This window comes from Carcharhinus amblyrhynchos, chromosome 6 (assembly GCF_965287045.1).
Source record: "Carcharhinus amblyrhynchos chromosome 6, sCarAmb.v2.hapA, whole genome shotgun sequence".
Taxonomy (NCBI): Eukaryota; Metazoa; Chordata; class Chondrichthyes; order Carcharhiniformes; family Carcharhinidae; genus Carcharhinus; species Carcharhinus amblyrhynchos.
Window position 1 is genome coordinate 108028999 of NC_137329.1, and position 24182 is coordinate 108053180.

A 24182-nucleotide genomic window follows, 5' to 3' on the forward strand; every position below is an offset into this window, starting at 1 on the left:
AATGATTCTATGATTTTATCGGGCAGTTAAGAGTCAACCACATTACTGTGGATGTAGAGTCACGTGTAAGCCAGAATGGAAAGGAAATCCAGCAAGCTGGCAAAATTCTGCCGGTCATGTCAGTCTTCAAAGGCAATGAATGTGATTTTATTCCCTCGAGCACATTAGTGAAACAGACAGTCAAAGATAGTTTCATGATTACTGAAACTAGCTTTCAATGATTGTTTCTTAAAAATTTAAATTCCATCAGCTCATAGAATCAGAGAATCCCTACAGTACAGAAGGAGGTCATTTGGCCCATTGAATCTGCACCAACTCTTACCCAGGTTCTATCTCCATAACCCCATGTATTTGCTCCACTAATCCCCAATCTACACAATTTAGCATGCCAAAGCAACCTAACCCATGCATCTTTGGACTATTAGAGGAAACTGGATCATCGGGAGGAAATCCAAATCCATAACCCCAGAGTTGGCCCTTTGGATTACTACTCCAGCAACATTATCACTGTAATATCATGTCCGCTGATACGATAAACATAAATGATCCCAACATCACTATTTTATGAAAAGCAGGAGAGTTCTCTTAGTGTCCTGGCCAACGTTCTACCCTCATGAAGCATCACCAAAACAAACAGAACACAACTCGTTTACTGTTTTAAGATTTTACTGTATAGAAATTGGCTGTCATGTTTACCTATGGGTTGAATTTTTCCAGGCATTTGGAGATGGGCTGGCAGATGGCAGACTGGTAATATGAGGAAGGAAGGCATTGGAAAGGAAGCCTAATGGATGGCATATTGCCAGCAACAGGAAGCTCAGTTTAGCAAGGCAATTAATTGCTTAATTAAGGGCCACTTCGTGCCCCCATTGATATTTCACTAACATCAGGATGAGTCACTGTGTGGGGATTCTGCCAGGTAAACTCTTGTTCCCATCCACGGGATTTCTGGAGGGGGACCTCTTCGATGAACATTCGTTGGCTGTAGGATGGAACCCTGGAAGTAATAGAATTGGTGCAGGAGGTCATCCGGCCCATCAAGTCTGCACTGACTCTCCAACAGAGTACTTTATCTAAACGCACCCTTGGCCCTATCCCAGTAATATCACTCATTTACCCTGCTAATCCTTACACATCTTTGGACATGAAGGACCAATTTAGCATGATCAATTCACCTAATCTGTACATCTTTGAATCCTGGGAGGAAACCAGAGCACTTGGAGTAAACTTACGCAGATAGGAAGAGAATGTGCAGATTCCACACAGTGACCCAAGCTGGGAATCGAACCCGGGTGCCTGGTGCTGTGAGGCAGCAGCATTAACCACTGTGTCATCGTGTCACCCACTATGAGACTTACTTCTTACTCCTTCAGGTCAGTACAGAACATCTGCAACATCAGCCAGTTTGTATTGTTACTATCCCATATAAACCAATAAGTTAAAAAGAAATTTGAACTTCCAGTTAATGGCTGAAATGGATGACACAGCATGACTTCATTTTTTAAGATGTTTACTGTAGAAATGAGAAAAATACCATTAACTAAATACTACTTTTGTCAGCAACTTATGTTTTAAACTACTAAAATGAACATTCCTTTTTTATGCTTATCACACATTGCGTGCCACAAGATGATGAATGGGATGGATAGGATAGAGGTGGAGAGACTCTTCCCGCTCAAAAAAGACAGTAGGACGAGGGGGCACAGCCTCAAGATAAAGGGGAGGCGGTTTAGAACGGAGTTGAGGAGGAACTTCTTCACTCAAAGGGTGGTGAATCTCTGGAATTCTCTGCCCGTTGAAGTGGTGGAGGCTGCCTCGCTAAATATTTTTAAGAAGCGGGTTGATAAGAGAGGGGATTAAGGGTTATGGGGAGAGGGCCGGAAAGTGGAACTGAGCCACAACAGATCAGCCATGATCTTATTGAATGGCGGGGCAGGCTCGAAGGGCTAGATGGCCTACTCCTGCTCCTATTTCTTATGTTCTTATGAATTACAGTTCTGATAGCAAACGGTCTACAGTCACTTCGAATGGGTTCACATTTTCCCATTTTGTTAAGTTGCAACTTTGAGAGATCATCTCCAGGCATTTCTCTCAGTTTTAACAGCTTCCCAAATCCACTAACTACAGTAAAGCCCACTCCAATGACTCTGGCTCTCAATCTTTCTACCAATGGCAACAATTTCTATCTATCTACTCTGTCTTGAACCTCCACGACTTTGAGCACCACCATCAAATCTCTTCTTAATTTCCTCTTCTCTAAGGACAACACCAATCTATCCACATATCTGAATTTCCTCATTCCTGGAATCATTGTTGTAAACTACTTGGAAGAAGCATGCAGGGTAGCAAGGGCACAGAATGCACTTTTGGTAAGGGATTTCAATGTTTGTCACCAAGAGTGGCTGGCTGGTACCACACAAAACTTACCAGACTGAGTCCTCTCAGACAAACCTAATGACTGAGCTTGCAGCAGATGATGAAAAAACTAACGAGTGAAAAAGAAACAACTTGACATCACCCTCACTAATCAACCTGTTACAAACACATCTGTCCATGACAGTATTGGCAAGAGTGACCACCATATACTTCTTGTGGAGATGAAGTCCTATCTTCACACTTTGAACATTCTCCACTGTACTATCACTGTGGTAAATTGATTCAGAACACATTGAGTAGTTCAAAACTGGGGATCCACGAGTTGGTGTAGGCTATCAACAGCAGCAAAACTATATTCCACGACAATATACAGTTACATTAAAGAAATGACAGAAAAGCTGGAAGCAACATGAACTGAAGAGGATAGCAATAGATTTCAAGAAGGCATAGGCTGGTGAAATGGGCAGACAAAATTGAAAGCTGCGAAGTATGAAGTGACAGATTTTGGTAAGAAGAATGAAGAATGGAAATATAAAATAAAGCAGATGATTTTAAAGGTTGATTTGATTTGATTTATTATTGTCACATGTATTAACATACAGTGAAAAGTGTGTTATACAGACAAAGAATATCGTTCATCGAGAAAGGAATGAGAGTGCAGAATGTAGTGTTACAGTCATAGCTAGGGTGTTAAGAAAGATCAACTTCATGCAAGGTAAATCCATTCAAAAGTCTGATGGTAGCAGGAAGAAACTGTTCTTCAGTCGGTACGTGACTTTAGACTTTTGTATCTTTTTCCCGATGGAAGAAGGTGTAAGAAAGAATCTCCGGGGTGCATGGGGTTCTTAATTATACTGGCTGCTTTGCTGAGACAGCAGAAAATGTAGACAGAGTCAATGGATGGGAGGCTGGTTTGGATGCGATTGGGCTACGTTCACAACCTTTAGTAGTTCCTTGTGGTCTTGGACAGAGCAGGAGCTATACCACACTGTGATACAACTAGAAAGAATGCTTTCTGTGGTGCATCAGTAAAAGTTGGTGAGAGTTGTAGCTGACATGCCAAATTTCCTTAGTCTTCTGAGAAAGTAGAGGAGTTGGTGGACTTTCTTAATTATAACATTGACAAGGGGGGGACCAAGACAGGTTGTTGATGATCTGGACACCTAAAAACTTGAAGCTCTCGACTCTTTCTACTTCATCCCTGAAGATGTATTCAGGAGCATGTTCTCCTTTACACTTCCTGAAGTCGATGACAATTTCCTTCGTTTTGTTGACATTGAGAGAGAGATTATTGTTGCTGCACCAGTTCACCAGATTCTCTATCTCATTACTGTACTCTGTCTCATCATTGTTTGAGAATCGACACACCACAGTGGTGTCATCAGCAAACTTGAACATTGAATTGGAGTGGAATTTGGCCACACAGTCAGGGTGTATAAGGAGTATAGTAGGGGGCTGAGAACACAGTTTTGTGGGGCACTGGTGTTGAGAATGATCGTGGAAGAGGTATTGTTGCCTAACCTTATTGATTGTGGTCTGTGAGTTAGGAAGTTCAGGATCCAGTCACAGAACGAGGTGCTGAGGCCCAGGCCATAGAGTTTGGAGATGAGTTTTGTGGGACTAATGGCATTAAAGGCTGAGCTGTAGTCAATAAATAGGAGTCTGACATAGGTGTCTTTGTTAACTAGGTGTTCCAAGTTTGAGTGCAGGGCCAGGGAGATTGCTTCTGCTGTGGACATCCTGCGGTAGTAGGTAAACTGTTGTGGATCTAGGGGGATACAGGAGTAAAACGGGGTGCAGGAGTAAAGGGACTGGGGAATACGTATGCACACGTTGTTGAAGATGGCAAGCTTGGTTGAGAAAGTGATTAATAAACCATATGGGATACTGGGCTTTTTAAATGAAGGATTAGAATACAAAAGCAAGGAACCATAGAAAGATTACAGCACAAAAAGAGGCCATTCAGCCCATTGTGTCCACACCAGCCATAAAAAAGAGAAAAAGAAAGAAACTAGCAACTTATTTTAATCCCACTTTGAGCACCTGGCCACTAGCCTTGCAGGTTGTAGCACATCAGATGGAGATCCAGGTACCTTTGAAATGAGTTGAGAGTTTCAGTCTCAACAATCAATTCGGGCAGTGAATTCCAGACACTCAGCACCTGAGGATGAAAAATTTCTTTCTCACGTCCCCTCTAATCCTTCTCCCAATCACCTTAAATTTATGCCCATTGTAATTGACTTCTCAGTTAGGGGAAACAGGTCTTTCCTGTCTACCCTTTCTAGGCAACTCATAATTTTGTACACCTCAATTATTTATTTTATTAGTGTCACAAGTAGGCTTACATTAACACCACAATTAAGTTGCTGTGAAAATCCCCTCGTTGTCACATTCCGGCACATGTTCAGTTACACTGGGGGAGAATTTAGCATGGCCAATGCACCTAACCAACATGTCTTTCAGACTGTGGGAGGAAACCGGGCTACCCGGAGGAAACCCACACAAACACAGGGAGACCATGCAGACTCTGCATAGACAGATAATTAGATCACCCCTTAGGGATTTGGGAGTGAGCATGCAAGTTCAGTAGGTGATAGGGGAGGCAAATGGAATGTTAGCTTTCATTTCAAAGGGAATGCAGTATAAAAATGGGGAAGTCTTGCTAAAATTATACAAGGCACTAGTTAGACCACACCAAAATATTGTGAACAATTTTGGTCCCTTTATTTAGGGAAAGATATATCTGTATTGGACACAGTCAAAAGAAGGCTCACTTGGTTGATCCTAGGTATGGAGGGATTTTCTTATGATTAGGTTGGGCCTTTACTCATTTGAGTTTAGGAGAATGAGAGCTCACCTTATTGAGACATATAGGATTCTCAGGAGGTTCGCAGAGTAAATGCTGAGAGGTTGTTTCCCTTTGTGGGAGAGTCTAGGAGTAGAGGGCATAATCTCAGAGTAAGAGGTCGCTTATTTAAGTCAGAGATGGAAAGGAATTTCTTCTCCGAGGGTAGTGAACCTGGAATTCTTCATCACAGAGAGTTATAGAGGCTGAGTCGTTAAGTTTTTTCAAGGCTGAGATAAATAATATTTTTAATCAGTAAAGGGATTAAGAGTTATGGGGATATGGTGGGAAAGTGGAGTTGAAGATTATCATATCAGATATAATTGATTTTAACAGTGGAGCAGAGTTGATGGGCCGAATTATACTCATTGTAATTGACTTATTTCTTATGATTATAGCCTCCTCTGTTCTAAGAAAAATAATCCTAGCCTATCCAATCTTTCTTCATAACTGAAATTTTCTAGCCCTGGCAACATTCTTGTAAGTCTCCTCTGTACTCTCTCCTTTGTGTAATGTGGTGACCAGAATTGTATGCAAAACCCCAACTGGGACCTAACCAATATTTTATGCATTACATCCGCTTTTTGCATTTAATCCCTTGTCCAAAAAGATAAGCGTTCCATATGTTTCCCTTAACACTTTGTCCACCTGTCCTGCCATCTTCAGAGACCTGTGGACATGCACTACAAAGTCTTTCCCCTTCACAACCCCTCTCAATATTCTCCCATTTATTCAGTTATTCCTTGTTTTATTTGCCTTCCCCAAATGCACTGCATCACACTCCTCTGGACTGAATTCCATGTGCTACTTTTCCATGCACTAACCAAATCACTGATATAATTCTGGAGACAGTAACTATTGTCTTCACCATCAACTACATGGGCAATTTTGAATTATCTGCAAATTTCTCAATCATGCCTCACACGTTTAAACACAAATCATTAATATATACAATACCAACACTGAGTCCTGTGAATGTCACTGGAAATCACTTTCCATTCACAAAAATATCTATCGACTGTAATCCTTTGTTACCTGTTGCTGAGTCAATTTTGAATCCAAATTACCACCTTCTCCTGTATCCCATGAGATTTCACTTTTTTGGTCAGTCTGCCATCTGAGACTTATTAAAATTCATTCAGGCAGTTATTGCAAAAATTTGTAGGGTAGTGGTTTGGCGTCAACTGGAGTATTGTTTCCAATTCTGGGCATCACACTTTCAGAAGGATAGGAAGTTATTGGAGAGGGTACATAAAAGATTTACAGAAATCATTCTAAGAATGAGGAACTTCAGTTATGAGTATATATTAGAAAAGCTGGATTTGATCTCCTAAGAGAAGAGAAAGTTTGAGAGGAAATTTGATAGTGATGCTCAAAATCATATGGGCTCTAAATAGAGCAAATAGGTTCCCATTCGTAGGAGGGTTGAGAAGCAAAGGTCGCTGATTTGAAGTGATTGGAAAAAGAACCAGAAACAATGGGTGGGATTCTCTGGCTGTGCTCACCCCAAAACCAGAGAAATGCAGACCTTTGCATGGCCCGTGCACCCCTCCCCCACCCGCCCTGAGGGAGTGCAGAGGAGGTTTACTAGGCTGATACCGGAGTTGAGGGGGTTGAGCTATGAGGAGAGGCTGAATAAACTAGGCTTGTACTCGTTGGAGTTTAGAAGAATGAGGGGAGATCTCATTGAGACGTATAAGATGATGAATGGGATGGATAGGATAGAGGTGGAGAGACTCTTCCCGCTCAAAAAAGACAGTAGGACTAGGGGGCACAGCCTCAAGATAAAGGGGGGGCGTTTTAGAACGGAGTTGAGGAGGAACTTCTTCACTCAAAGGGTGGTGAATCTCTGGAATTCTCTACCCGTTGAAGTGGTGGAGGCTGCCTCGCTAAATATTTTCAAGAAGCGGGTTGATGGGTTTTTGATAAGAGAGGGGATTAAGGGTTATGGGGAGAGGGCCGGAAAGTGGAACTGAGCCACGACAGATCAGCCATGATCTTATTGAATGGCGGGGCAGGCTCGAAGGGCCAGATGGCCTATTCCTGCTCCTATTTCTTATGTTCTTATGTTCTTATTCCTGTGGTGGGCAGGATGGGAGAATTCCCCACAATATGAAGATAAACCTTGTACATAGCAAATGGTTAGGATCTGGAAGGCACTGCATCCAACGCTCCCAACCTGGTCAATTCAGTTGTGGAGATAGTTGACTTTGATTTGATTTGACTTATTATTATCACATGCATTGTAGAGGCAGATTCAATTCTGGCTTTAAAAAAGGAATTAGAAAATTATTCAAAGTGGAAATAAATCCAGGATGACGGAGAAATGGCAGAGGAATGGGATTACATGGGTCCCCGCAGAGAGCTGGCAGGGACACAATAAGTCAGTTCTAATGAATGGTCATTGATCTGAAATGTTGGCCTGGATTTTCACTGAAGCAGGTTGACTCGAGAGATCTTTAAAAATGATGGGCGGATCCTGATTCTGGGATTCATGACCCTATTTCCAAGTTATCTAATTTTCAGGAGCGACTGAAAATTTTCAGGAGTGAGTGTGGGTTGGTTCCTGTCAGAAGCCTGCATCCGACGCTCCCAACGTCGTCAATTCTGTTGTGGAGACACCTGTCTTTGATTTGATTTATTATTGTCACATGTATTAGTGTACAGTGAAAAGCATTGTTTCTTGCACGCTATATAGACAAAGCATATCGTTTATAGAGAAGGAAACGAGAGAGTGCAGAATGTAGTTTTACATTCATACCAAGGATGTAGAGAAAGATCAACTTAATGGAAAGTAGGTCCATTCAAAAGTCTGATGGCAACAGGGAAGAAGCTGTTCTTGAGTCGGTTGGTACGTGACCTCAGATTTTTGTATCTTTTTCCGACGGAAGAAGGTGGAAGAGAGAATGTCCAGACTACGTGAGATCCTTAATTATGCAGGCTGGTTTGCCGAGGCAGCGGGAAGTGCAGACAGAGTCAATGAATGGGAGGCTGGTTTGTGTGATGGTTTGGGCTACATTCACGACTTTTTGTAGTTCCTTGCAGCTTTGGGTAGAGCCCAAGCAGTGCCATCCCACGCAGTGATACAAACAGAAAGAATGCTTTCTATGGTGCATCTGTAAAGGTCTCTTACTCTTTTGCAATTTTCATGGAGTGGCCAGGTTTTAAATACTTGTGGTTCACGACGTCTGAGAGGAGTCATGGACTCCAGTGTGAATGAAGGAACATTTTAAAAGATAAGTTTAAAAAATCCTCTTCATGCCCACAATGCCACATCCTGCCCTCCACCAACCCCTTCAGGCCCCTACTGCTCTCACTGCCACACCCTGGCATTTCCATATCCACTGATCCTCTGTAAACTTTCAAGAACTGTTGAATTCCACAGTTTGTCATAGGTTGTGTAAAATAAAACTTTCAAAAATGTAATCTATTGATAACATTCTCCTATGCTTTAAAAAAAAGTATGGACTAAGGTTAAAAAAAGTATGGACTAAGGTAAAAAAAAGTGTCCACAGTAAGAAGTCTCACAACACCAGATTAAAGTCCAACAGGTTTGTTTGGCATCACGAGTTTTCAGAGCACTGCTCTTTTATCAGGTGAGTGGAGAGTTGCGTTCACAAACAGGCACATATAGGCACAAGCTCAATTAGAAGATAATAGTTGGAATGAGTCTTTACAGGTAATCAAGTCTTTACAGGTACTGAAAATGTGAGTGGAGAAGGGGATAGTGACAGGTTAAAGAGGTGAATTGTCTCAAGCCAGGACAGTTAGTAGGATTTTGCAAGCCCAAAACAAATGGTGAGGGTTACACGTAGTGTGACATGAACCCAAGATCCAGGTTGAGGCTGTCCTCATGCGTGCAGAACTTGGCTATCAGTTTCTGTCTGGCGATTTGGCATTGTCATATGTTTTGAAGGCTGCTTTGGAGAACGCTTACCCGAAGATTGGAGGCTGAATGCCCTTGACTGAAGTGCTCCCCGACAGGAAGGGAACATTTCTGCTTAGTGATTGTCGAACGGTGTCTGTTCATCCGTTGACGTAGCATCTGCATGGTCTTGCCAATGTACCATGCCTGGGGACATCTTTTCCTGCAATGTATCAAGTAGATAACGTTGGCTGAGTTGCATGAGTATGTACTGTGTACCTGATGGATGGTGTTCTCACATGTGATGATGGCATCTGTGTCGATGATCCAGCATGTCTTGCAGAGGTTGGTGTAGCAGGGTTGTGTGATGTTGTGATCGCTGTGCCCCTGAAGGCTGGGTAGTTTGCAACAAACCATGTCTGTCTGAGGTTGTGCAGTTGTTTGAAAGCAAGTAGTTGGGGTGTGGGGGTGGCCTTGGAGAGATGTTCGTCTTCATCGATGACATATTGAAGACTGCAAAGAAGATGTCATAGCTTCTCTGCTCTGGGGAAGTACTGGATGATGAAGGGTGCTCTGTTGGCCATGTCCCGTGTTTGTCTTCTGAGCAGGTCAGTGCGACTTTTTGCTGTGATGCGTCAAGACTGTCGATTGATGATTCGAGCACCCTACCCTGTTTTTATGAGGGCATCTTTCAGTATTTATTGGTGTTGCCTGTTGTGTTCCTCCTCATCTGAGCAGATTCTGTGTATGTGGAGGGCTTGTCTGTAGGGGATGGCTTCTTTACATGTTTAAAGTGGGAAGTTGGAGAAGTGGAGCATCATGAGATTATCTGTGGGCTTGCGGTACAGTGAAGTGCTGAGATGACCGTCCTTGATGGAGATGCGAGTGCCCAAGAATGGAACCGATTCTGGAGAGTAGTCCATGGTGAGTCTGATGGTGGGATGAAACTTGTTGATGTCATCATGTCGTTTCAGTGATTCTTTGCCATGAGTCCAAGGTAAGAAAATGTCATCAATGTGTCTGATGTATTGTGTCAGTTGAAGGTCCTATGCGGTGAAGAGGTCTTGTTCGAACTTGTACAAGATATTGGCATATTGAGATGTGCATTTGGTTCCCATGGCTGTTTCATATGTCTGGATAAAGAATTCGTTGTTGAAGATGAAGATGTTGTGGTCCAGGATGAAGTAGATGAATGACTTGCATCTGAAGATTGGCAGTTGTCAGTGTTGAGTACTGAGGCAGTTGCAGCAATGCTGTCGTCGTGGGGATGCTGGTGTAGGGTGCAAAGATGTCCATTGTGATGATATTCTTGGTTCAACTGCTCTATGGGTGCTGAGTTTCTGTAAGAAGTCTTAAATATCGTGACAGAAGTTGGGGGCTCCTTGCTGATGGGTTTCAGGATGCCCTTGATGTAGACTGGGAGGTTCTTACACAGAGGGCCCGATTTTACCAAAAATTCGCGCCTGTTTTCAGGTGCAAAATTGCGGTAAATTCGGATGTTGGACGCATGCATTTAAATTGACTTAATGAACTGTGCACCCAACTCTACCACCAAACCCCACTTTACCGTCTTCGGATCCATTTTGGATCCGCGCTGCTATCCACCTGCAGAATAAAAATCCGAAGCGGATTCCTATTCTGCATGGGATTCTCCGAAGCCCACCCTCCTCAAACACCCTTCACAGAACCCCTGCTAACCACTCTGGCAGACCCACTCCCCCCACGATCCAAACCCCCTGGGAGGCAGCACCTCCCCCCCCCCCCACCCCCACCCCAGGAGGCAGCCCCCCCCAAGCTCTGCTGGCATCTGCCAGAGGAGGGGGGCAGGCACAGATGGACCTCTGGCTGGGGGGAGGGGGACGGAGGGAGTTGAAGATGGGGGCAGGATAGACTTGGGAGAATCTCCACCCTCCCCCCCGACAACCAGAGATCCATCTGAGCCCGTCCCCCTCCTCCGGCAGACGCCAGCAGAAGGCCAGGAAGGTGCTGCAGGCTCTCCAACGAGTGCAGTAAGAAATCTCACAACACCAGCCCAACAGGACTTTAACTTGGTGTTGAGGGGCTTTTAATGTGTTTACCCCAGTCCAACGTCGGCATCTCCACATCAACGAGTGCAGGTCAGAAGGATGGTGGAGGGAGAGCAGCAATCCAGGTAGGTTGGGGTTGTGCGCTGCGAAGGGGGGACTTGCCTCTCGGGGGCGGGGCGGGGGGGGGGGGGGGAGTTCTGACCATTGAGGGGAGCATCTGCCAGAGGAGCCTGCCTCCCAGGGGAAGTCTGATGGGGCGGGGGGGAGCAGTGGTCTGATCGCGGCTCATTCTCCGCACCCCGCCCCCCAGCTCTGTTTCGTTTCTCACGCCTGGATGTGCTGTTTCAGATTTTTTTCGAACTGCGCATGTGCAGTTCAGAGCTCTGATCGTTCCGGCAGCGCTAAGCCCCTCCCACAGTGGGGACCAGACCGGAGCCGGTAAAAAGCATATGGGTGGCTGGAACGAGGATTCCAGGCTCAGATCCATTTTAAGTCCAGACCCAGCACTTAGCTTCCGATGGGTAAGATCTGGCCCAGAGCCTCATTGCTGATACAATGGGACGGCCAGGTGTGTTGGCCTTGTGTATCTTCAGGAGACAATAGAGATTTCCAATGCGGGGAGTACATGGGATGAGAGCACTGAGGGTGCTCTGAAGGTCTGGATCAAAGGCCTTGATCAGTCTGTTGAGTACGTGGGTGTGTTCTTTGATCGGATCTGCAGGTAACTGTCTGTAGTGTTCCTGGTTGTTCAGTTGTTGGTACACTTCTTTGCAGTAATCCATTCTGTTCAGTATGACAGTTGGCCCTCCTTTGTCTGCTAATTTGATGACAATGTTGCGGTTGGTATTGAGAGCATGGATGGCATTGTGTTGTGCTTGGGTGATGTTCGAGGCTGTCTTGTGACTGCGGCTGGTAAATTTGGCATTGACACATTGCTTGCTGGCTTGGGCAGACATGTCGAGTCAAGGGCAGCGGCCTTCTGGAGGGGTCCAATTCGACTCTTTCCTCTTCGGTTGCTGCACTGCGGATCTCTGTTGGTTGTTCTGGTTCATTGACTGTCTCAGTTGGTTCACTATTGGCCTCTTGGGATTTGTGGAAGAACTCCCAGACACTCATTTGCCTGATGAATTCTTCTGTATCCCCTGTGAGACTGATGGGGTCCATTTTGCTGATGGGACAGAAATTGAGCCCAAGGGTGAGAACTTCGATTTTGTCTGGTTGAAGGGTGTAGTCTGACAAGTTGACAATGGACTTTCGTGCAGTGGTACTGTAGATGAACACAAACATCTTGCCAAGGCCATCCCCACACCCCCACTACTTGCCTTCAAACAACCACGCAAACTCAAACAGACAATTGTTCGCAGCAAACTACCCAGCCTTCAGGAGAACAGCGACCATGACACCACACAACTCTGCCACACCAACCTCTGCAAGATGTGCTGGATCAATGACACTGCTGCCATCACCACACGTGAGAGCACCATCCACCAAATAGACGGTACATACTCATGTGACTTGGCCAATGCTATCTACCTGATACGCTGCAGGAAAAGATGTCCTGAGGTGTGGTACATCAGCGAGACCATGCAGACACTATGACAACGATGAATGGACACCGCTCAACAATCAGCAGGCAGGAGTGTTCCCTTCCTGTCAGGGAACACTTCAGCAGTCAAGGGCATTCATCCTCCGATCTTTGGGTAAGCATTCTTCAAGGCGGCCTTCAAGGCACACAGAACACAGAACCTGATAGCCAAGCTCTGCACACATGAGGATGGCCTCAACTAGGACCTTGGGTTCATGTCACACCATCTGTAACCCGCACCATTTGGCCTAGGCTTGCAAAATCCTACTAACTGTCCTGGCTTGAGACAATTCACACCTCTTTAACATGTCATTATCCCTCTCTCCACTCGCATTGTCTGTACCTGTAAAGACTTGATTACCTGTAAAGATCACATTCCAACCATTATCTTGCAAATGAGTCTGTGTCAATATATGCCCTAATTGTGAACCCAACTCTCCACTCACCTGATGAAGAAGCAGTGCTCCGAAAGTCGTGATACCAGACAAACCTGCTGGACTTTAACCTGGTGTTCAGAGACTTACTCTGCCCACCCCAGTTCAACGCCAGCATCTTTGTGTCAGTAGTGTATCTTGGAATACTGTGTGCAATTTTGGTCACCCTATTATAGAAAGGATATTATTAAACTAGAAAGAGTGCAGAAAAGATTTACTAGGATGCTATTGCGGCTTGACGGATTGAGTTATAAGGAGAGGCTGGATAGACCGAGGCTTTTTTCTCTGGAGTGTAGAAGACTGAGGGGTGATCTTATAGAGATCCTCAAAATATTGAGAGGCACAGATCAGCTCGATAGTCAATATCTTTACCCAAATGTAATGTAGGGGAGTCTAAAACTAGAGGGCATAGGTTTAAGGTGAGAGGGGAGAGATACAGAAGTGTCCAGAGGGGCAATTTATTCACACAGAGAGTGGCGAGTGTCTGGAACAAGCTGCAAGAGGTCGTCGTAGAAGCGGGTACAACTTTGTTTTCTAAAAAGCATTTAGATAGTTACATGGGTACGATGGGTATTGAGGGATATGGGCCAAATGCAGGCAATTGGGATTAGCTAAGGGGTTTTAAAGAAAAAGGCGGCATGGACAAGTTGGGCCAGAGGGCCTGTTTCCATGCTGTAAACCTCTATGACTCTATCTCCATATCAATAAAAGTGTCAATTGTGAACATCGTTTGAAGTTCCAAAAACCACAAACCCTTGAAACCACGTGAAACGCAACTTTGACCATGCGATATTTTTCGTCCTCCTCACTCAAGCCTTCTGACTCGGACAGGAGCAGAAAATTCCAGCTGACCTGTCAATAAAACAATGTTTCCTCCAGGGAGCAGATGTTTTTGCATTTTAATAGTTTTTGGGCTCTCAGTCAAGAGTGAATAATTTAAGTCAGAGTTACTAGTACATTTATGAACTTGCTAGTACAGCTATTAAGTTAATCAAGTTGAAGTCATTGCATATCACAGAATACTAAAGTGCAGAAGAGACCCTTCGGCCCAACTTGTCCATGCATCCTTTTTTTTGAAACCTCTAAGCTAATCCCAATTGCCCGCATTTGCCCATATCCCTCTCTGCTCATCATACCCATTGCCCCTCTGGAGACTTTTGTATCTCTCCCCTCTCACCTTAAACCTATGCCCTCTAGTTCCCTATGTTTGGGAAATGATAATGACTATCTAGCTTATCTATGTCCCTCATTATTTTATAGACCTCTATAAGATCAGCTCTCAGCCTCCTACGCTCCAGAGAAAAAAGTCCCAATCTATCCAACTTTTCTTTATAACTCAATCCATCAAGTCCTGGTAGCATCCTAATAAATCTTTTCTGCACTCTTTCTAGTTTAATAATATCCTTTCTATAATAGGGTGACCAGAACTGCGCACAGTATTACAAGTGTGGCCTTACCAATGTCTTGTACAACTTCAACAAGATAATCCAACTCCTGTATTCAATGTTCTGACCGATGAAACCAAGCATGCTGAATGCCTTCTTTACCACTCTGTCCATCTGTGACTCACTTTCAAGCAACTATGAACCTGTACCCTTTATCCCTTTATTCTGTAATTCTTGCCAATGCCCTACTATTAGCTAAGTCCCGTCCTGGTTCAATCTATCAAAATGCATCACCTCGCATTTGTCTAAATTAAACTCCATCTGCCATTCGTCAGTCCACTGGTCCAATTGATCAAGATCCCATTGCAATTGGGAATAACTTTCGTCACTGTCCACTATGCCACCAATCTTAGTGTCATCTGCAAACTTACTAACCATGCCTCCTATATTCTCATTCAAATCATTAATATAAGTGACAAATAACAGTGGACCCAGCACTGATCCCTGAGGCACACCACTGGTCACAGGCCTCCAGTTTGTAAAACAATTTTCTACAACCACCCTCTGGCTTCTGTCAAGAAGCCAATTTTGTATCCATTTAGATACGTCACCCTGGATCCTGTGACATTTAACCTTATGCAACAACCTACCATGCGGTACCTTGGAAAAGATCTTGCTAAAATCAATGGAGACATCATCAACTGCACTGCCCTCATCTACCTTCTTGGTAACCCCTTCGAAAAACTCAATCGAACTTATGAAACATGATTTTCCACTCAAAGCCATACTGACTATCCCTAATCAGTACTTGCATCTCTAAATGCCTGTAGATCCTGTCTCTCAAAATTTCCAACAATTTACCCACCACAGATGTGAGGCTCACTGGCCTGTCGTTCCCAGGCTATTCTCTGCAGCCTTTATTAAATGAACGCACATTTGCCACTCTCCAATCTTAAGGCACGTCACCCGTGGCTATCGATGATTCAAATATCTTGGCTAGGGGACTCTCAATTTCCAACCTAGCCTCCCACAATGTCCTGGGATACACTTCATCAGGTCCTGGGGATTTATCAACCTTGTGTGCTTTAAGACTTCCAGCACCTCCTTCTCTGTAATATGTACACTCCTCAAGACATCACTATTTATTTCCCCAAGTTCCCGAACATCCATGCTTTTCTCAACAGTAAATATTGATGAGAAATATTCATTTAGGATCTCACCTATCTCTAGCGGATCTGCACATAGATGACCTTTTTGATCCTCAAGAGGCGCTATTCTCTCCCTTGTTACTCTTTTGCCCTTTATGTATTTGGAGAAGTTCTTTAGGTTCTCCTTTGCCTTGTCTGCCAAAACAATCTCGGGTCCCCTTTTTGTCTTCCTGATTTCTTTTTTAACTCTACTCCTATACCCCCCATACTCAGAAATCATAGAAACCCTACAGTAAGAAAGAGACCATTTGGCCCATTGAGTCTGCACTGACCACAATCCCACCCAGGCCCTACCCCGATATCTCAACATATTTACCCACTAATCCCTCTAACCTACACATCTCCAGACAATAAGGGCAATTTTTAACATGGCCAAGCAACCTAACCCACACATCTTTGGATTGTGGGAGGAAACCTGAGCACATGGAGGAAGCCTACACAGACACAAAGAGAATGTGCAAACTCCACACAGGCAGCAATCCAAGCCAGGAATCGAAGCTAGGTCCCTGGAGCTGTAAAGCAGCAGTACTAACCACTGTGCTACCGTGCCACCCCAAGTGACTCAACTCTTCAAGGGATTCACTTGATCCCAGCTGCCTATGCGTGTCATGTGCCTCTCTTGTTCGGGGCCCCTATATCCAGTGTTCCCTACTTCTGCCAGCCTTGCCCTTCATTCTCAGAGGAATGTGTTTACCCTGAACGCTAGATAACACATTTTTGAAAGCGTGCCACTTACCAGGCTTCCCTTTGCCTTCCCACAGACTCCCCCAATTAACTTTTGAAAGTTCCTCTCTGATACCATCAAAATTGGTTTCACCCCAATTTAGAATTTTAACTTTTGAGCCAGACCTATCATACTCCATAGCTATCTTAAAACCAATAGCATTATGGTCACTGGTCCTAAAGTGATCCCTTACTAACACTTCTGTCACCTGCCCTTCCTTATTTCCCAAGAGGAGGTCAAGTTTTGCCCCCTCTCTAGTTGGGCCATCCACGTACTGAATGAATGAGAAATTCCTCCTGAATATATTCAACAAATTTCTCTCCATCCAATCCTCTAATACAATGCCTGTCCCAGTCAATGTTGGAAAGTTAAAATCTCTGACTATTATCACCCCCCATTTTTCTTGGAGCTATCTATAATCTCCTTACATATTTGCTCCTCAATTTCCAACCAACTATTTGGGGGCCTATAGTACAACCCTATCAAAGTGATTTCTCCCTTCTTATTTCTCAGTTCTACCCATATAGACTCAGTGGCCAAACCCTTGTATATATCCCCTCTCAGTACAGCCACGATGCTTTCCCTGTCCCTTCACAGCAGCTCCTCCACAAACCCCCTTCTGGTTACAGTGACCCAACCCCCAACCAGACACTTGCCTTCCCTTGAAGTAGGAAGGTGACTCCCAGAAACCCACCTTCTGGTTGCATTGACTGCAGTTATGCGAATGTGATCTGCAACACCAACCACCTTCACTGCTCCACTGCCCTCACCTGGACACTTGCCTTCACTCGAAGTAGGAATGTAACTACCGGAAACCCATCATCTGGTCACAATGACTGCACTTATGCAAATGTGACCTGTAGCCGCTAATCACCTTCACTGCTCTGCTGCCCTCACTTGGACACTTGCCTTCACTTGAAGTAGGAAGGTGACTCCAGGAAACTCATCTAACAGCCAGAAACATGAAAGGACTTGACCTGCCCACCTAATCCCACTTGCCAGCACTTGGCCCATAGCCAAGTTATGGTGTGCCAAGTACGCGTCCAGGTACTTTTTAAAGCATGTGAGGCATCTTGCCTCCACTACCATCCCAGACAGTATATTCCAGACTATTACCACCCTCAAATCCCCCCTAAATGTCCTCCCCCTTACTTTTAACTTGTGTCTCCTCGTAACTGACTCTTCGACTAAGGGAGACAACTGTTCCCTATCCACCCTGTTCACTCCTGTCATGATCTTGAACACCCTTCAGTCTTCTCTGCTCCAGAGAAAACAACCCAAACCTATCCAACCTCTCTTTATAACTTAAATGTTCCATCCGAGGCAACATCCTGATGAATCTCCTCTGCACCCCTTCCAGTGTGATCACATCCTTCCTATAATGTAATGACCAGAATTGCACATAGTATCCAGCTGTGGCCTCACCAAAGTTCTGTACAACTCCATCATGACCTCTCTGCTTTTGTAATTTATACTCCAATTGATAAAGGCGAGTATGCCACATGCCTTTTTCACCACCCTATTAACCTGCCTTTCTGCCTTCAGAGATCTATGGATAAATACACCAAGGTTCCTTTGTTCTTCAGAACTTTCCAGTGTCAGGCCTTTCCGTGCATATACTGAGATAAATTTAGGTTCATGCAAACTGGTGACAGATAATTGCTCATACTCTTCCAGTTTGCAAACAGTTGATCTCACAATAAAGCACATATAAAATGTTTTTGATTTTGTTAATATAAAAAGATAAGGTAAAGTGAGTAGTGGTTACCTCAAAAGGGTGCTGCTCCAATTTCTCTGGCTGTCAGCAAGAGTAAGTCCGAATGGTGGAGTTATCTATCCTTTGCATTCCTGATGTGCCAACTAGAATTTCACAAGTTACCAATTAATACACAATTAATCTTGTCTTATAATTTACACAACCACTGTACTTTGCTCTACTGAAATAAATATACCATATTTCAACACTGACTATAAATAGAAAAACTGATGATTTACAGTGATGAATTATGTGTATTACTTGTGTGATACTTAGCTGTTACAATTTTCTTTTCATTGGACTCCACTTGTGTTCAAAGAGCAGTTGTTTTACAGAATGACAATTCCACTTTTCATCAGGTGTTTTGCTTTATTTCTCATCTCCTTTCATGTATGTTCAGGCAAAACATGATTCCCGTAATTGTGACTTCAGCCTAAAAGATGCATGGATGGGTGAGCCACCCCTAAATCATCTCCAGTGTGTCAACTGGATGTCAGGAGGAGTCAAAAGATTTCACGTACACTCCTGCAGGTAAGTAGTGTACACAAACTTTGTGTTATAATAGTGAATCTGCTGGTTAACTGTGGGTAACTGTGGAAAAAATGTCATGTGCAACTATGCTTACTTTTTAAAATGTTTGGTTATCGCAACTTTGGAACCAACAGTATTTGAATGTCTGTATTGATTACATAATTGAACTTACATGCTTTAGCAGCAGAATCATGACTACACATTTTACACCTAATTACTTTGCTTTTTTATATAAAAAAAACAAAATATTTAAAATCAGGTGAGGTGTATTACTTGTGAGTTTTTTCACTGGTACACCTTTAAGGAGGTGTGTTGTGCTTGCCAACAGCCTGCTGAGGGAGTTAATGTTGACTTTCTGGATTTTGTTATTTGCATAATATATTGGAGTGGGTGTTGACACAAGATCCATGAAACATGTATGTAAAAGCTGAACTATACAGAAAATTGGGTGCATATTTCATGAACATTGTTCAAGATTCAGCAACAGAGGACAACGACGTCAGAAAAGTATGGCACTTTGCTCTCTGAATCTTACATAGCTTCACTGGTTTGTCTTATTATAATTTTTAATGAGTATGACAACACCAACACCACTCACTGAGCCATCCAGAAATATCAACCTGACATATGGAAGAAACAGCGGTGGCAATTACCTAACTCCTTCATCCCCAGAACTGCAGAACAATGTCACAAAGTTTCATATACTCAGCAGAACAAGCAAGGTAACATGTTGGACACTAATTAGACCATCCTGGACACCAAAATTTACTTTATCCTCCTAAGCAACACTCGCTTTCAACATTACTTCTTAGTTTCAGAAGTCAGTTTTAAATTCTTCAGATTCTTTGGGATGCATTTTTAGGATCCTCTGAATTCGGGAATGGAAGTAGGGTTGGGGTCAACTCCAGTAATAATCCAGGGTGGTATAGAAATCCTGTTTTTCTTCCAACTGGAGCCAATGAAAGATGTGAAAAAAGTTCAAAGTTTGTCAAAGTTTGAGGCTTAAATTTTTAAAAGGGGTGCACAGATTATCTACTGGTTTACAAATAGATTATGTGAAGGAATGTGGATAAAGGTATGGGGAGAATGCAGGAGTGTGGTGTTGAATTAGAGGATCAGACATTGTTGTACTGTATAATGGAGCAGGTTTGAAGGGCCAAAAAGCCTACTTCTGCTCCATTTTCCAGGTTTCTATGAGTTAGAGAGGCAGTCCTATCTGCCTAGAGCATCACCATAGCATCCGCAGAGGGTTGAGGGCAAAGGGGGAATTTGGCATAAGGTAAGGTGGTGCCCTTGGTGTTGTGTAAAGTGAGTGGACATTTAGTGTCAGGCACTGAATGAGATTGACACTCTGTCAGGTATCATTTGGGCGGCACGGTAGCACAGTGGTTAGCACTGCTGCTTCACAGCTCCAAGGACCTGGGTTCGATTCCCAGCTCGAGTCACTGTCTGTGTGGAGTTTGCACATTCTCCTCGTGTCTGCATGGGTTTCCTCAGAGTGCTCCGGTTTCCTCCCACAGTTCAAAGATGTGCGGGTTAGGTTGACTGGCCATGCTAAAATTGCCCCTTAGTGTCCTGGGATGTGTAGGCTAGAGGGATTAGCGGGTAAATGTGTAGGGATAAGGGGATAGGGCCTGGGTGGGATTGTGGTCGGTGCTGACTCGATGGTCCAAAGGGCCTGTTTCTGCACTGTAGAGTTCTATGTTCTATGTCCTATATAAGGGAATAAGAATAGGCAACAAAGACAATTGGGTAGCCACCCACCCAGAAGAAAATCTCCACATTGGGAAGAGAGGCACTATTATCAGGTTTTGGCTTAATGATGATGAGGGTCAACACCCTCCAAAGGAAGAGGAGTATCTTGGTATCAGAGGTAGGGAAAGAGCAGTGGGAAGGCAATGGAGGCTAACCCTCAGTACAGGATCTGCCACTGAAGATGAGCTTCCTGGAGATGATTACGAACCAGTGTCACAGGAGTCTACAACTTTCCATGAAATGGTTTCAAACACTTCTGCCCTTGCCTCCATTGACCTTACAAGTTTCAGCACCGTCACTTTGTCTGCCACTGGCTGTCAGTATCACCATGACCTTGAACTTTTTCACATCTGCTTCCTTGTAAGGATAAGCTCCTGATATTGTGGCATCTCAAAAATGGCTGCACACCACTTCAACTCGCTGGTCACTGATGCCCTCTTTTTTATTATTATTTTGCAGGCTGTGACTGTGGCTGACCATTCTGGTATTTATTACCCATTCCAAATTGCATTTGAGAAGATAGTGGGTTAGCCCCATTCTTGAACAGCTGCTATCCATTGAGTGCTGATACACCCAATAGTACTATTAGGAATGGAGTTCCAGGATTTTGACCCAATGACAGTAAAGGTATGCTGATGTAGTTCAAAGTCAAGATGAAGAATGCGATGGGGGAACTTGTAGGTGCAGGTTCCTATGCATCTGCTGCCCTTGTCTTTCTAGCTGGTAGTGTACACAGGTTTGGAAGGTGCTGTCAAAGGAGCCTTGGTGAGATGTTGCAATGGATCTTGTAAATGGTATACACTGTTGCCACAGTGAAGCAAGTAGATTTTGGAGGTGCTGCATGTGGTGCCAAAAAAAGTGGCTGCTTTGCCTCGGATGGTGTCCAGCCTCTAGAGTATTAATGGAGCAGCACTCATCCAGGCAAGTGGACAATATTGTATCACACTCCTGAATTATTCCTTGTAGATGTTGGACTTCTGGGGAGTCAGGAGGTGAATTAATCATTGCAGAATTCCCAGCTTCTGACCTGTTACTGTAGCATTGCATTAATGTGGTTAGTCCAGTTCAGTTTCTGTTGTCCCCCAGGATGTTGACAGTGGGGGAATTTAGTGATGGTAATACCATTGAATGCCAAGGGCAGATGTCTGGATTCTCTCTTGTCGGAGATGGTCATTGCCTGCCACCTGTGTGGCGTGAATGTTATTTGCTTACCAGACCAGGGCTGAATGTTGTCCAGGTATTGCTGCATATGCATGGACTGCCTCAGTATCTGAATAATCATAAATGATATTGAATATTGTGCAGTTATCTGTGAACATTCACCTATGATGGACTGTATGATGGAAGGTAAGTAATTGATGAAGCAGCTGAAGATGGTTGATTCAGGGCACTACCTTGAGGTGCCTCTGCAGCAATGTCCTGGAACTGAGAGGTTGACCTCCAACAACTACAACCATTTCCTTTGAGCCAGGTATGACTCCAACCAGTGAAGTGTTTTCCCCCGATTCCCCTTGACTCTAGTTTTGTAAAAGTTCCATGACGCTACACTCTATAAAATGCAGCCTTGATGTCAAGGGAAGTCAGTCTCACCTCCCATATTGAGTTCAGCTTCTTGTCCTGTTTGAACCAAACGTTCTGTTATAATTCAGGTCAGAAACTCCAAAGTGTTTTATTAAGTCCGCCTGGATCATACGTTTTGCAATGTGAATTTGGCTAGGGTAAGCATGATATGTTTCACTTCAGATATGATTCAAATGACCCACAAGGGAGCTTTTATCAAGCAAAGTTTATTTAAGAATACAGTTAACATGTAACAATAACTTTTACCGATTATAAACAAGAAAAAAATCAGGATATTGTATTAGCCTTAACAATTCAATGAAATGTTCAACCAAACTTCCTATAAAGAAACACCTGCCGCAGGTTCAACACAGAAAATACAAATGCTCATGTAATGCTGGAATTTAATTCTTTGGTTGGAGAATTGAAAGTCTGACTTCCCAGCCTTGTAACTTTTAGCAGCCCTCGAGGTAGAGAAAATGCCATTATTGATCTCTAGCTTGCAACCAGCAGACCACTGTAACAGATAGAATTTTCATTCCAGGAAGGCGAGAAGACCTGCTTCCAACTAGCCAGTAGAATTTACAGTACCAGGGAGAGAGAACCACTGCTTTTCAGTCTGGTGTTCAAACACCTTTAATCGAAAATGGAAGCCAACAGCCCAAAATGGAAAATCAAAGAACTTCTGTCACCTAACCTGTCAATCATTCTTCCTCCAATTATTCAGGGTCAGAAAAAAATTCCAGAAAGTACCTGAGGCTCAGAGTAAAAACAAACAAAACTCTGTTTAAACCACTGATGCAACAAATAAAGGACTGCTAAGCAGGCAGTCAGTGCCACAATGAAAAATCCTGCTTACAATCTGCAGAGAATATAATTAAAAAAAAAACATTTTTTAAAGGCACACTAGTGTCACACTTTAATGAGGTCAGCTGCTGAGTGTCCCTGGCAGAACTCATCCGAGTGTCATTGAGCAGGCTGTTCCTGAATAGGTGCTGCTTGGTAGGACTGTTGATGACACATTCTATCTCTTTGCTGATGATCACATGTCGAATGATGGATTGGTAATTGGCTGGGTTGGATTTGTCCTGCTTTTTGTGCATTGGACATATCTGGGCCGTTTTCCACATCACTGGGTAGAATCCAGTATTGTAGCTGTACTGGAACAGCTTGATAAGGGTGCAGCTAATTCTGGAGCACAAGCCATACAAACTAGGGGCAAGAGTGGACCTTTTGGCTCGTTGAGCTTGCTCCACCATCTAATAAGATCATGGTTCTTACAGGAATGGCACTCTACACTCATGGCGGAACATCTTATGTACAAATGAAGTCTTTCCCTATCATTACGAGAACATGGAACATTGGCAGTTACCACCCTATTTACTCTTTCTATGTTTTGGATTAAGTGTGCTGCTTGCTGCTACTCCTGCTTCTTGCAAACAGCACTGTGTCAGCTGTTTTTTCTCCCCAAGATTTTTTTGTTGCCTTAAATGAATATCTGATTTTGTTTTCTCACTTCTATCTGTTTTGTTAAGTAGGGCCAAATGTTCCCTTGAGTGCAGAAAATATGATCAAGTCTCCAGCACGGCTTCTGCAAAAACGTGATCCCGAATTAATTCATCTCTGGGTCAATGTTTGCAAATCTCAGCAACTCAATTAAAATCGGTCATGAAGTAATCTACAGTCTCTCCTGATCTTTTGGTATGCCTGCTGAATTTTGCCCTTTCTATAATGGTGTTTATTCTAACAATAAAATAAGTGTTAAAGGCTTTGCTGACTTCTTCGTATGTTGTGTGGCTTCATTACATTAAGGGTACTGGCCTGTTCCTTGCTAGTCTTCTTTGCTAGTCCTGAAGCTGTTCTGTACCTGGTAAATCTATGAAGCCAGTTCTGCCACATCTTGGTTGATCCAAGCCTTTCACATGATCGAAGCACTCTGATAAAGGTAAGGTTTTCTCCATGGCCTTCCTTCATGGTAGCCGTTATCCGAATTCTGTTGGTCTTTTTCTTTCCCACACAGTCCTTGTCCCACAATAATTTCTGTTGCTGCTTCTTCTAGTCAGTGGGTTCTTCCAGTACCACCTGCAAGCCATTGTGGTGGTCTACTGCTTATTACATGGTCCTCCAGAGA

At 43.6% G+C, this 24182-nt stretch overlaps 1 protein-coding gene across 5 annotated transcripts in view; it reads right to left on the minus strand.

The window, feature by feature from the left end:
* ppfia2 (PTPRF interacting protein alpha 2) overlaps nucleotides 1-24182 on the minus strand; it is a 384719-nt gene that overhangs the window by 2175 nt on the left and 358362 nt on the right. For 4 of the 5 annotated variants that reach the window (XM_080191161.1, XM_080191163.1, XM_080191164.1 and 1 more), the window contains one exon: nucleotides 18218-18309. The exons of the other annotated variant lie outside the window; for it this stretch is intronic. In XM_080191161.1, the coding sequence (XP_080047287.1) occupies nucleotides 18251-18309 (59 nt within the window). In that variant the 3' untranslated portion in view covers nucleotides 18218-18250. The remainder of the gene's footprint in view (nucleotides 1-18217; nucleotides 18310-24182) is intronic. 5 annotated transcript variants of the gene reach the window in all.